General features: G+C 38.9%; 1 protein-coding gene across 3 annotated transcripts in view; it reads left to right on the top strand.

Annotated features, from left to right (window-relative positions):
• Window positions 1-15,726, top strand: part of LOC139950403 (calmodulin-binding transcription activator 1-like) — a 67,126-nt gene that overhangs the window by 24,416 nt on the left and 26,984 nt on the right. For all 3 annotated transcript variants that reach the window (XM_071949051.1, XM_071949052.1, XM_071949050.1), the window contains exon 3: window positions 15,554-15,621. In XM_071949051.1, coding sequence (XP_071805152.1) covers window positions 15,554-15,621 — 68 coding nt within the window. The remainder of the gene's footprint in view (window positions 1-15,553; window positions 15,622-15,726) is intronic.

The raw sequence follows: 15,726 nt of genomic DNA, 5'->3' as shown, positions 1-15,726 counted from the left end.
AGAAAGGGAGAGCTGTGTGTTTTTAAAATGATAAAACATTGTGAGAAACTGCTCACTCTGAACTAACAGAGTTTTTGAGAAAGAGGTTATTTCTCGCTTGAATAATAAAACCCCTCAGTACAGCTGAAGCCTTTTGTTAAATGCATCCTAAAAAGAACACACAGTAATGCAACGGGGGTGTTTTTTTTTTTCATTGCAATTTGGATGACCAATTGAGCCCAAATGTTCTCAGATTTGATATTTTATGCATATTTTTGGAAATACCAAGTGAGATTACTGGTTTTTGACAGTGACCAAACGTGTCCAGTGCCTTTAAAGGAACACGTTGCCTTGGATCGGACGAGTCGGTCTATAAAAAGCGTTTGAAACCATTTATTATGAAATGCATTGGTTAGAAAGATGTTTTAAAAGTAGAATATAATGATCCACACAAGTACCACTCAAAATTGCACGGTTTACCTTTTACGTCGCGAACTAACACGGTCGGCCAATTATGGGAGTAAAAAATTTGACTCCCATAAATGGCCGACTGTGTTAAGTCGACGAGGTAAAAAGAAAACCACGCAATTTCGAGGCATATTTGTGTAGATCATTGTATTCTACTTTTACAAAATCTTTCTACCAATATGCATTTTATAACAAACGGTTACAGAACACTTTTCAAAGACCAACTCGACTGATCCAAGGGAAAGTGTTCCTTTAAGATGCAACTCATACCCAAGGTCCCCAGTCTGTTTCTCAGAAGCGAAAGTCAGATACTTCATTCCGGGGAGACCCAAGTCTTTTTTTTTGTACCAGCATGTACCAGGATTCTTGTTCAGATGGTTTAAAGGGCAACTCAATGAAGAAACTAGACATTTCAAAGGAGCATTTCAAAGGGCATTTACTAGGGGGCATTAAAGGAACACGTTACCTTGGATCGGTCGAGTTGGTCTTTGAAAAGCATTTGTAACCGTTTGTTAAAAAATCCATATGGGTAGAAAGATGTTGTAAAAGTAGAATACAATGATTCAAACAAACATGCCTCTAAATTGCACGGTTTTCCTTTTACCTCGTCGACTAACACGGTCGGCCATTTATGGGAGTCAAAACTTGACTCCCATTAATGGCCGACCGTGTTAGTTCGCACAGTAAAAGGAAAACCACGCAATTTCGAGGCAAATATGTGTGGATCATTTATTCTACTTTTAAAACGTCTTTCCAACCATATGCATTTTATAAAAAACTGTTACAAACCCTTTTTATAGACAAACTCGTCCGATCCAAGGCAACGTGTTCCTGTAAGGCAATTGTCTCCATCACCTCTATGAAGTATGAGACCTGATGTTTGAGTGACAACAAAATCCTTGATGCTGAGAGAACATTTGTTTTTGTAAAGCAGGATTTAGACACTTTTAACCCAAACAAAATTTTAACTTCCAGAGTTACCATAGCTACACTGAGCACACCAACCCATGGGTATTAAACGTTGCCGAGTGTGACAGTATAAATTGGGTAATCATAAGTGCAAGAAATTAATACTGAAATTGTCTCAAATTGATTGTAAATAGATAAGATGGTTGCTAAGTGATGCACATCAATATCTCATCTGTAGCATACATGTGTTTTTTTCTGATTGAGTAGCCGTTGCTAAGAAGCAATTACCACGGCGACCTGGATGTAGCCTGATAGTTTACTCTCCACCTTGTTGATACTTCGCCGTGGTAACCCAGCGGATGTATTGACAGCTTTTTTTCTTGCTCCAATAACCTCATTCCCGTAGTGGCCTGGGCAATATGCCTCCTCGCTGCCTCACGGCGTGAGATGTCCAACTAACAGATGCAACATGGCCTTGATTGTACGCCTGCTAGATCGGCAGGATCACAAGGCCCCTGTTTCCCTAACTAAGCTTTGGTCAGGCTGAGTGGAATTTATACTTCACACATTTTTTTATTAACAGTAGCTACATGTACTTACGTACTATGCAACATGGTTTTCCAATTTAATTTGTGCGATTGGATGATGTTGGTTGGGGAGTGAATGCCCAAGTTGATTCCTGGCTCACTGGAGTTTATGTTAGGGATTAATTGCAACAGCTGTTTTTGTTTTTCTTGGAGATGAACAAAATGTGCGTACAAGGGCTGTGTATTAGGAAATCCGTACAGGTATATTTATTTATTTAATTTGTATTTATTTATTTGATATCCAACAGCGGATATCTGCCATGTACATATACACTGTATAGGTTACATTTAAAATACAGACTAAATTATACTGCGTGTCCATACTATGTACAATGTAATAAAAAGGTTCTTGCATTCAATTTAAATATTTTAGTGAGAAATTACTTCTTTCTCATAAACTGCGTAACTTCCGAGGGAGCCGTTTCTCACAATGTTTTATACTATCAACAGCTCCCCATTTCTCGTTACCAAGAAAGTTTTTATGCTAACAATTATTTTTAGTAATTTAGTGTCCAGTGCCTTTAAAGCCATTGGACCCTTTCGGTACCGAAAAAAAAAAAAAGTTCACAGATTTACAAATAATTTACAGGGTTTACAGAAGGTAATGGTGAAAGACTTCTCTTGAAATATTAGTCCATGAAATGCTTTACTTTTTGAGAAAACGGTAAAACAATATAAATTCTCGTTAGCGAGAATTACGGATTTGTTATAAACACATGTCATGACACGGCGAAACGCGCCAAAACAGGAGTGGGTTTTCCCGTTATTTTCTCCCGACTCCGATGTCCGATTGAGCCTAAATTTTTACAGTTTGATATATAAGTTGTGATACACGAAGTGTGGGCCTTGGACAATACTGTTTACCGAAAGGGTCCAATGGCTTTAAAAGATACATGTAGTACATTTTACTAGGAACAGAGGAGACATAATGTAATGATTTGTAGACTCTAGACTACACTCTACCTGTACTTCTGTACATATTTCTGTGCGAGGTTCAAGTTAATACACATGTTTACCAGATGTGGATAGTTCACCTTCTCAACTCAGTTCCATCAAATTCTTCCATCAGACTCTTCCAACCGGAGAAAAACAACCTAAAGGACGTATATCACATTTTTTCCCCCACCACATTTAACAAAAAAAAACCTCACTCACATGTTTCAAGAAAACATGCAAGCTGACGAAAGAACGAACATCCAGAGAAACATGACCTCTAAGCACTCGCACCAAAGCTCCGTATTTGCTAGAACGGCCAGCACAAATTTGAACGCTACACTTGATTTGTTTTGATTGATAAGGTCGTGTGAAAGTGACGTTTGCAATCGACGGTAGCCGCGGTAGGCCGAGCGAGACAGATTTATCAACAGAGTAACTTTATCAATGTACCGTTTCCTGAAATTGAAGTATACGGAAACAGAGAAGGTGACGGGTGTGCTCTGAATTAAAAGATGTCTGTTTCTTTCTCGACCATTCTTGAGATGTTAAATTTGAGTCTGAGAACTTTTTCAAATGATCTCTCTCTCTCTCTCTCTTTGCTTGAAGAATATTCTCATGAAGAAAATACTAAGTTACTCTTACATGCCTGGAATTGCACAAAGGCCCGGGTCTATGTTGCCTTGGTCTTAGCCTTGTTGCCCGTTTAAAAGCTTTGTCATGAAAGTTCCCTTTGCAAAATGAAAAAGCCTTGCCCTCTTGAAGATGAAATTCCAGCTCGAAATTTTCTCTGGGAAGTTGTTACTATTTATCTTGTTGAAAACGATTTGGGTTTACAAACTCGGGTCTGACACTTTCCTTTTGTATGTAGGGGCAAGGCAAATATTATTCAGCAATTCCATTTCAAGGGGCACAAAGGCAATGAACAGGGCAGGGAGGAAGGCCAGTACTTATGTCACTTCTATCTAAGAACTTCAAAGTGTAATTGCAATGGGTGTCTGTGTTGTACAAACAAACAAACAAACAAACAAACAAAGGTATCTACAGTGGCCAAATATTTCAATAAATTTGTGGTTTTTTTTTTTTTTTAAGAAAGCTTATTAAACTTTGAACATACAAATTTATGATTTTTTGATTTTGGCATTGAATTCTCTATCATACTTTACTACATGTACAGGGGTGGATTTCACAAAGGTAGTCCTAACTTAGGACTAGTCCTAGGCAATGCTAAGAGATAGGACCAGTCCTACAAGTTAGGATGAGTTACTGGTCCTAACTTAGGACCAGTCCTATCTCTTAGCATTGCCTAGGACTAGTCCTAATTTAGGACTACCTTTGTGAAATCCACCTCAGTATGCAGTATCTATCAATGCACATAATTATGTAAATTTACTTTTAAATTAAACAGGAAGTCTGGCAAGTTATTACTAATATGATCATATTCTCAATCCGATCCTTTCTTAATCTACACGCAAAGGATGTAACTGAAGGCATTGGTAAATAATCTGCCCCGACAAATATCATCGTCCTTCTGTTGGCCTATAAGATACGTCTCCTTTTGTAATTCCCCCGGCATTTCAGTCACAGGCGGGTAAACATCTAAGAGGAGTTGTTGGCTTTACAGTCAAAATCAATTTGGGTCTTGAGATAACTTTGGTTGTGTTTATATCAAAGAGGGAGGTTGCTCAACAATGTTTTCCCTCCACCCAGATGTTTGTAATTTGATTCTGGATTTTAACCAGATTGAAAAAGAGTAGTCCAATTTTCATTTGACTTTGAAATATAGGAGTCAACACAAGGGTTGGGATTGAAAAGTGAAATCTCAATTATCCTCAAGTCAGATGCTTAATTGGGGACGTACAATAATGTGTATAAGCATCATAAAAAATAACCTAGAAAGAAGTAATTTTCCACAAATTTGATTTCGAGACATAAAAATTAGATTTTGAGGCCCCGAAATCAAGCATCTGAAAGCACACAACTTTGCCTGACAAGGGTGTTTTTTCTTTCATTATTATCTCGCAACTTTGATGACCAATTGAGTTCAATTTTTCACAGGTTTGATATTTTGTGCATATGTTGAGATACACCAAGTCAGAAGACTGGCCTTTGTCAATTACCAAAGGTGTCCAGTGTCTTTAAGGCCGCAAGTGTCAAAACCAGGATTCGAACCCACCTGCTGACAACTAAGCCATCAGAAGTTGAGCTTGATACACTAGACTGCCCAGCCACGGCCATGGCGACACTCTAAAGTAAACGAGACAGTCAGACTGAACTGAAATCCAAAACATGTTTTTCGCATCATGGAATCATCTTTATCCTTTTATCCTCCGTAATGGATGTTTGATTTCCATACCACTGACCAATTTGACAGCTGGTTCCTGAAGTATCAAAATGATATTGGCTTAGAGAAAGCCAGGAGTATGATTGGAACTAAATTAATATTGTTCAATCTGAAAGCCTTTTTAATTGCAACCTTGATATTGGAACCAAATTTCCTGAGACTGAGGCTTAACTGAGATATGATTGTCTACAAAAATATGACTGTCGATTCTGGTGAAATATCTTCAGTTTTAAACCATTCCCCCAATAGGAGACTTTTGAACGCTAGGTTGCAGCAGGTACCAGGTAATTGTCCATTGTTAACGTAGTTCTGAGCATGCGCACATTACCGAGAACAATGGATTTTTACCTGGTAAGTCTGCTGCCACCAAGTGTCCTGAAAGTCCGCTATTTAATTATTGTAAATAGTTACATGTGTGTGATACAGTGATCTTTTCAACTAAAGATTGTGAAAGAGTACAGTTTATCAAAACCGAATTGTTTTGAACAAACTGCAATGAACAGTTTCTCTTGTATGCGCAATGCCTCAGCTGTTACTAAAAAAACACATTTGCTGTGCAGAGGGCACAATGTTTAGTCTTGATATTTTGCCAGAACTACAATATTTCTAGAACTACATGTACAGCATGCATGTCGAGGACAATACACATTTTGAAGTAGGCAGTGCACAATGCTACTCATCTCAAAGCAATGGAAACAGAAACCAAAAGTCCCTAACAATATCGATGTAACAGGGCTGTATGCTTAGTTTTTGAAAGGGCAAGGGCACCAAGGCATTTTTTTTCTTGGTAAAGGGCACCCTATGATGACATTGCAAATTTGTACTGGAGCATTTCAAGGGCACCAAGACAATGACCAGGGGACACGGAGGCAATCGCCTTCGTTGCCTCCGTGAAGTACCAGGCCTGATGTAATATATGCGAGACCTCTGCAGATTTCCATTTTACTTCAACTATTTCCTTCGCATCTTTAGAGTTACAAAAGTGAACTCCTCAACTGAAGATAGTGAAATGATATCGTACTTCACCCGACTTTCCATCAGTAATCTGAAACTGCTTCCAGTATAAAGTCAGTGATAGTTTTCAGATAGTTTTCAAGAACACCCATGATGTAATTTCTGTTGATTTATAAGTGAACTTCTAAACTGTCGTACTGCAATGTTTAGCAGCCAAGGTGTTTGTTAAGGTTGAACCCTGGTAAGGTATTTTATCAATGACATCCTACTAACTTGTTCCCAGATGATGTTCACATTCCTGAAAGATAACCCTGTCTTTATTTCAATGAGCTTGATGAAAAATGATAACCCTCACTTCCGCTATCGGCCAAGAATTCACCGACGGTGAGATCAAACTTTTTAATAATACTACAGAAGCAGCGACAGCGCAACATAACCAAAACCATATGGTGTTGAACATAAAATAAAACAAAACATCCTTAAAGGCACTGGACACGTTTGGTAATTGTCAACGACCAGTTTTCTCACTTGGTGTATCCCAACAAATGCTTAAAATAGCAAACCTATGAACATTTGGGCTCAATTTTTCATCTAATTTGCAAGAGACTAATGCAGGAAAAAAAACCTTGTTGCATTACTTTGTGTGCTTTCAGATGCATAATGTCAGGCTTCGGCTGAAGTATTTTATTATTTGAGTGAGAAATTACTTCTTTCTCAAAAACTGCGCTACTTCAGATGGAGCCGTTTCCCACAATGTTTTATATTAGCAACAGCTCTCCATTGCTCATTACCAAGTAAGTTTTTATGCTAGCAATTATTATGAGTAATTACCAATAGTGTCCAGGGGTGGATTTCACAAAGGTAGTCCTAACTTAGGACTAGTCCTAGGCAATGCTAAGAGATAGGACCAGTCCTAAGTTAGGATGAGTTACTGGTCCTAACTAAGGACTGGTCCTATCTCTTAGCATTGCCCAGGACTAGTCCTAAGTTAGGACTACCTTTGTGAAATCCACCCCAGTGCCTTTAATGATTAATAGATATCTTGTTTCATATCCCTCGTTTGTCTTACAAGTCTCTGTCATGTGCGCTCAGTCATTCTATTTGAACAACATGTATTTCCGTGACTTGTCATTCTAAACACTTGGTAGTTTATTATAAACACCAAGGAGAGAAATATGGCGACCCATGAGCAGTGTCAATATGCTCTTGGTGGTCAGCATGTGTAGTAAGTAGTGTGTAGATCAAATCATTTGGCATTCTGTTCAAATCAATCAACTAGAAATATCTCAATTTGATTTCATGATTGAACATTAGTTGAGGCATTACTGTTTATTTGTGCACGTTCTAATTTGAGAGAGCATACAACATGTACATCGTCGCCACTTTTACGAAGTGACGATTTAGTCTTTCAGCCAAAATATGTTTTTTTTTTTTAGAAATCACATTTGAAGTGGACTTACATGGGGCCTATCAAACTATTTTTGGTTTTGTACTGGTTTTACTTTTAAAATGAAAAATTAACATAAGCAGGACAGGTTCTTTAGTAGGACAAATTCTCTAGCAGGACAGGTTCTTGAGCAGGACAGGTTCTTGAGCAGGACAGTTTCTTTAGCAAGGCAAGCTCTTTAGCAGGGCAAGTTTTTTCAGAACTTAGCAGATTAAGATCTTATCAGAACTAAATCCTACACAGAGAGACTAGATAAACACTTTGAGAGTTTAAGAAACTGAAACTGATCAACTAATTCACAACTAAATACCTTAATACTTATAAAGGCACTTTCACACGAGAGCAATTTTGCTAAATTGTAGAATCGTTGTAAGATTTTACAAAATGCACATCGTGTGAAAGGGCAATAATTTTTGGAGTCTCCAGGGTCCCTTGTCAAATCTTGTCCAACATTGCTACATTTTGTCGGGGGTATGGACCGACGACAAAATCTTACACTAGCGGAAGTTTTGACCAAGCAACGTGGGCTACATCATCTTGTGAAAGGAACCCTTGTTTATTGAACGACGTCCTAGGTGAAAAAGCCCATACAGAGCATGCTATTGTGGGTGTGCTATCTTGTCCAACTAAGGTGATCAGGATTACCAATTCATCATATCACTCTCATGTCACACAAGGGTTGTTAGTTTTTTTAACTTTGCAGTGTGAAAGCTCACAAAATCAGTCACACATGGTGATAACAAATAAACAATTCACGCTCGTAAATTTTGTAGCAAGGGACCCTGGATACATTTTGGCCGTGTGAAACACGCTTAAGAGTTGGAGTAGAGACGGTTACTTTTCCCACGCAAAGAACGTGCACATTGCAGACCTTTGCAGATGCATTTCCTATAAACAGTTTATTTTGTTATGACATGTACTTTCTATCGTAACAAGCTTCAGATGACTTTTCCAATTTCCAAAATAATTTCCATTGGAGTACAGACGGTAACTTCACACACAATTTCACAGTAAATTGACATAGCAAACCTTTGCAGAAGCAATTCTTATAAATGTTTTATTTTGTTATTAATTACTTGCTATCGTAACAAGCTTTCTATTGACTTGAAGCAGAAAGGACCTTGAATCCTCCAGTCCTTCTGTCTTGGGACAAACACCTTTGAGTCTAGTGTGTGTGTGTTTGTGTGTGTTTGATCAGCGACGGGCAGATGTACATGGAAGGTATTACATTAAATATACAATACCGAGCCAGCTGATTTCTTGAACCAAGTCCTTGAGTGTCTACTGGGGGCAGGTGGATTCAAATAAGGTAATGCATCTTGCTTTACTGAATACATCTTAGATAGAGAGCGCTTTCTTAGTGGTCCCACTGATAGACAAAATGAACAGAACAAAACAGAAGAAGTCTTTAGTCTAAAGCTCTTCTGCCTGACCCCAACCCAACTTCATCAGTTACAGTCTACACATACTTTTCCTGAAGATGATCCGAGAATACTGACTTCCAAATTCTTGTTTTTTAACACTGTCTCATATTTTTCCGTGTGCGGGTTGCACCTTTAAGTTTTCTGGAGGTTGGGTTGTGTGGCTGATCATGGAGCAATAAACTAGACAGGCGCCAATTTGATTCAAATTCAGACCCCCAGATGCATATTTGTTGTTGTATTTTGAATTAAATGCAGGACATTTAGTGTGCAGCTGGTTGCACCTTTAAGTTTGCCGGATTAATGTAACTCGAGTGGGCGCTAATTTTATGCAAATTTCTACCCCAAAGCAAAAGAGAGAGGGCAGAATTTAGGAAGGAATGTTGATATTTTGATCATCCTAAATAAATTTTAAAAAATTCTGGTTGGTTTCTTCAGTGGTTTGATAGACACAGATTAGTCTTGGATTGGAGTTGTTTATAAACTGTCTCTTTTTTTAAACGCAAAATATGCTGGTCAGAAATTCTTGTGTTAAGTCAACATAATAAAATCATATTATTCTGGTTTTTACCCATACACCGATGTGTGTTAGCACTGTATACTCAGTACCTTCCCGAGTCCTGTGAAAAAATATCACAGGCATGCCACTCGGCAGAAATAAAGGGTTTTTTTTAATAATAATCTGAACCAAATGGCTGTTCTGACTATTAAGATGCCATAAGCAGGACTCGAACCCTAGAACACAAGAGCTTGAGTCTGGTGTATCAGAACCCTCAGCCATGACACATCTTGGTCATGGATTTCGCTTTGATCATTCAGCATGTTCAGTGTCATAATCGCTACATGTTTACTGAACGACCGCTATGGACCCAATCCATTATAGCAGCGTTCTACTTCGACTTGTTATAAAGTTGAGTCGTGGTGGTGGTGGTGTAATGATTCAGGTCTCTGCGATCGAAAACTGCTCTCGCGAGATCACTGCTCTCGTGCGAAGCTGCTGGCTGTCGACTACTACCCCCATTGACTGCACAGCACGAGAGCAGTAGTCTCGCGGGGGCCAGCAATCTCGCGAGAATACCTCGCCAGTGTCGCGGGAATGACAACAAAAATTGACATTTACTGACTTGTCCGCAAGTCTACATTCTACTGTACATGTATAAATGCCCTAGAGTTGGACATGTACAAGGGACTTCAAGATGCAAACTGCATGATGTCCAACCCATAACTGTGATATGAAAATGAAATCTTGTTAATACAATGTCGGAAGAGATTTTCTTGTGACATTATTACAAGCAGGCCTTGACTGGTGTAAGAAGGTTAAATGGATTTACCTCACACAGAGCAGATGTATCTTAAAGGTCTCTCTCCTCATCTTAAGAAAGAGAAGTGGCTGAATAATACAAGGTTATAAGGGAAGCGTTACAACCATGGCCCTATTTTATGGAATGCTAATTGCTAAAGCAGCTAATATTGATTAGAAATTTTCTGCTAAGCAGAAATAAGCAGGACACCAGTGACAGCTGGCACCCTGGGAATGCTATTTCGGCTGGTAAGCTTTTGTTGGTAAGCATAATTATTTTGTGCTTAGCAACTTTTTGTTCGTAAGCTGCTCTATGAAATTGGGCGCTGATTATACAGGTTACAAATTAACATTGAAGTTTACTTGATGTAAATTTTGTGCGCAAGGATTAGGGGATTTGGGATGGCAGGAGATGTACATGTACCAGGTGATTTCCCATCAATTACATATTTCTGAGCATACGCACACTTGTAAGAAATACAGATTGATTTACAGGGGAAAAATGCCGGACAAATGAAGTTAAAAGCAGTCTCGCATGTTACAATCCCGGCCAAAATGCTTGGGCCATGTAACAATACAGTCCTCCACTTCCCCGCCCAATTCGTCAGCTGAAGCACAGACAGGGCAAAGAGAGCCAACATTGAATGGGTGCTGGGAACAAGATGGGGCAGGGATTGTTGTCGCTGAAAGAAAGTGAAGGAAAAACCCAGGAATAATTAACTTCACACTTGAATACATTGGCTCAATAATCTTGCTTTGAAAATCTGGGCTATTTTTGATGACGCCTGCTATACATTACTGTATGTATGTCCCCAATTAAGCATCTGATTTGAGAGTAATTGAGATTTCACTTTTCAATCCCAACCCTTGTGTCGACGCCTCCTCAAGATTTATAAATCAAATCTTATCTCATTCCTAACAACACAGATTTCACTATCTTCAATGAACACATTGATAAAACACTATCGATGTTTCCGCTCGCTGTGCAGCGTGAACAAAGTAAATGGTATCTTCTTTCCACCCACTCTCCACTAAAGAGAAATACTATCCAGCGTAATAAGATCCCTCTACTGGGAAATCGAGGACCCTTCTGTGACAACAACGGACAAAGATGGGTCAGCAACTTGAGAGGAGACTAGATTGACATTGGCACTGTACCAGTTACTATGACAACATGCAGCAACTTGAGAAGAGACTATAGATTTTAATGTTGGCACAGTATGCATGACTTGAACAACAACTTGAAACTTGAGATGAGACTAGATTAACACTAATGGTACCAAGTGACTTGACAACATTTTGTCAACTTGAAAAGAGACTAGGTGTACACGGTACTGTACCAGTTTCTCTGACAACATGCAGTGCAACTTGAGAAGAGACTATAGATTAATGTTGGCCTAGTATCCATGACTTGAACAACAAATTGAAACTTGAAAAAGAGTCTAGATTGACACTTATGGTACAATGTACCATGGAGGTAGAAATGTACTAAGTGACTTGACAACATTTTGTCATGCTGGACTTTGCCATGTTACATAATTGGAGACCAAATAACTCACTCCGCTATTAAAGTAGTAGTCCCAGCCAGTTATTGTCTATACCTTACGCTCAGGTGGTAGTTAAAAAGCAGGACACTTTTTTTCAGAACTGAGAAGTCTTCCGAACAATCCAACAAATCTACTTCGCGGTAGTAGAATATATAGCACGACAGTTCTCTAAAGAACAAACTTTACCTGGCAAGTAGATACACACATGGTGTTACTGCAAACCAAATATATATATACGGTAATGTTTGTGATGAGTGATGTATGACGCATTGTATTGTGTGGTACTTGACAAGAGCTCTTCTTAAGTTACATCAATAGTGTATTCAGAATAAATGTTTTTGCATCAAGATTTTATCTACATAGGTTGTGCGTACACCATGCTGATGTCATTTCTAAAGCATTTCAGTTGGCTTTGAGCCAGCTTGGTCAAATGTTGTAAACTCGAGGAAAGAAAATTCAATTAAAAAACATAATCCCCCATATCTTTCATACTACATAGATATTGAACCAATCCTCATTTTTAATATGAGCGGATTTAATTTAAATTGGTTACTTAGCAGCAAATTCCATTATGCCAATGAGCATGGGTTTATGATTAACAATACCCTTAGTCTTTAGTTTTCCTGAACGACCTCAATTAAAGAATTTGAATGACTGATTCCACTCATCCTCTGGAGGTTTTACGTCTGCTGTGTAAACCCTTCAGAAAATCTCATCATTTCATTCCAAGAATGATGATAATTTGCAATGGATTTCAATTTGACTGCACTTGACATGTGGACATGTTGTAAAGGAAAAGCTCTTTAGCAATCCGAGCACATAATGTAATGTACCTACACATGTAATTGCCTAATACTGTTAAAGGCACTGGACACTATTGGTACATGTAATTACTCAATATAATTGTCAGCATAAAAACTGACTTGGTAACAAGCACTGGAGAGCTGTTGATAGTATAAAACATTGTGAGAATCGGCTCCCTCTGTAACATAGTTTTTGAGAAAGAAGTAATTTCTCACTAAAATATTTGAATTGAATTTGAGACCTCAGCTGAAAGCACACAGCTTGTGCGACAAGGGTGTTTTTTCTTCCGCCATCTCTCGCAACAGACGACCAATTGAGTTCAAATTTTCACAGGTCTGTTAATTTATGCATATGTTGGGATACACCAAGTGAGAAGACTGGTCTTTGACAATTACCAAAGGTTCCCAGTGCCTTTAATCATAATTTTCCGTAATTAATTTGAATACTGTCCAGACTTTGCTTGAATCAGTGGAGTCAAGAAATCAATGATTGTGATCGGATTTGATTTGAGCTCCGTCATGTTGGTGAAAAATCCAACCTGTGAAGTCGCTGATTCAGCAACTAGCATTAAATTTCTGTCTTCTTGAGCCACTCTGCTCTGTCCTGAGTCGCTGTCTTGAGTTGCTGTCTTGACGTCCCACGTCTGAAATGGATTGATTACTCTTACCTCAGACACACAATCTTCATCTTCCGTTGTGTAAGATTCTTCATGGTTTCGCATTGAAATGCTGTAATGTGAAGCTACGGATTTGCCCGAAGGCACCGTGTGCATGGAAACTTGTTGTGTTGACAAGGAGTGATTTTAAATCTAGAGAGGGTCTTATACATGTGTAGGAGTGCCAACTCCTTCTTGATGCCTACCTAGGGAATGTAAAAAGTCTACATATGGAATTCCAACTCGCCACCTACTTTAGTTACCTTTTAAGTAAGTGATATTATGCACTGGCAAGTACGTGTAAATTTATACTGTTTATGTTGTCATTCTTGTTGATCCATTTTTTCTGTTGATGTCAGTTTGGGCTACAAGCCAGACACTCCATGTATGAGGACCAATTATAAAACAGCGCCCAGATTAGAATCTATTCGCTACAGTGCATTGTACATGCACTACTGTAACCATATTTTAATTGGTCTAGAATTAGCACTTAGGCCTACAGCCAATACATTGTCTTCTTGCCTGAAAACTAGCACGGCTGCAGCAGCATTTATAATATAATATAATAATTTTGGAGGCTAATCACCCTTACTCGCAGCTAAGAGCTGAACTGCGAAGGACGCGGCTACAACGTGTTCGAGAAGAAGGCATGCAAGGGCGCCTTTGGCTGCCAGCCACATCAACCCATTATGACCACGGAACACAGCCAAGATCGAAAGTGTTTGATTTTTCCCGAGGGAGGAAAACTGGATGGTCTGGAAAACCCTTGTGGCACAGCAGAGAACCAACGCACAACTCAACTCATATATGGCCCTGGCTGGGAATCGAACCGGGGTCACCTTTGTGAGATGCGAGCGCTTTACGCACCATATTGGGGAGTTTCCTTGACCAATAGAATGAAATAAAACATTCAAGGCCTAATTTCATAGCACTGCTTACACAGACGAAGCTTACATGCGGCCCATAGAATCACACACTTTATCTTAAGCGCAGAATGCTGTGGTAAGTGGCACAAATCAAGCATATCTATTTATAATTTATATTATGAAGGGTCATGGTTGGTTGCAGATGAAAATAAACACTTCTAATATGACATTTTACATCTATGTACATGATGTGTACACAGGTGGTTTTCTACTTTTCATATTCTTATTTTTTTTTTGGTATAATGGAAATTGTATTATACAGTATCGGATCTACATGATATTTGCAAATAATACATGAATATATGCAGGACTCTGTATGCTTCGTTTTAGAAAGGGCGTGGGCACCAAGGCATTTTCTCTTTGGTAAAGAGCACTCTATATGAGCTCATTCTAAATTTTTGCCGCAATCCAAGGGCATGAAGGCATTGACCCGGGAGTAAGGAGGCAATCGCCTTCCGATGCTTCCTGGATACGTCGGTTTTACTTATCCACTTACCTACTTTGGATTAATTGCCTCTTTTTAGTGCGCTTTATGCCTCCAATAATCCATTCTTGAACTAGCACTTTATGAGAACTCGTATTGAGCGATACACCATCTACATTGATCATCATGTCAACCAATGCAATAATTTCATGCTACATCTAGCTCTTTATAATAATAAGCTACATTAAAAATAAGAAAAAAATTAACTTTTTAGTGATGTTCGCCTTATTTGTTGAAATGAATTAGCATTTAGTGATTATTCAATGCAGAATAAACCCAAAATGAACATTAACACTGTAAGTACATGTAACAGACCTTGAACTTCATTCCTGAAAAGGGCACAGCAAATTTTCCTCTGGTAGGGGCACTGTATTATGAGGAAAGGACACCAAAACTAAAGCACAGGGCACCACGTCATATACTGTGAGTGCCGTGGGTCAAGGCCTGCACAGCAAGTTTTCCACTGGTAAGGGGCACTGTATTATGAAGAAAGGGCACTAATGCTAAAGCACAGGGCACCGCGTCCTTTACTGTGAGTGCTGTGGGTCAAGGCCTGCACTAATGGCACCATCATGTACATAAACTTGTATGTACAGTTTTTTGTTTTGTAAATTGTAAATTGTAAATGCGATAGCAACACATGATTAAAATTGTTGCCTGTGTAGCAGAGTTTGCAGATTGTTTGAAAGTATAAATTCATCCTGTAATGCTCGGAGCCAACCAAAGTGCGTATTTTCCGCGTGTTAGAAACACCTTTATGGTACTTAGTAACCTTCTTTCAATCCATCCCTGCAGGAGATTGCATCGTGGCTGATCAGCTTTCACTGTCACGAACAATGGCTCAACACCTCCACAAAAACAAGGTACGTACACGTATATCTGGCTCACCCTACTCCACGCTAAATACCAGCTCCCACGAGGGCGCTGTTTATGCGCAATGCTGAGGGTGATGTTGGCATGGTTTCTAT

This window comes from Asterias amurensis, chromosome 18 (assembly GCF_032118995.1).
Source record: "Asterias amurensis chromosome 18, ASM3211899v1".
Classification (NCBI taxonomy): Eukaryota; Metazoa; Echinodermata; class Asteroidea; order Forcipulatida; family Asteriidae; genus Asterias; species Asterias amurensis.
This window is presented reverse-complemented; position numbering and strand designations above follow the sequence as displayed.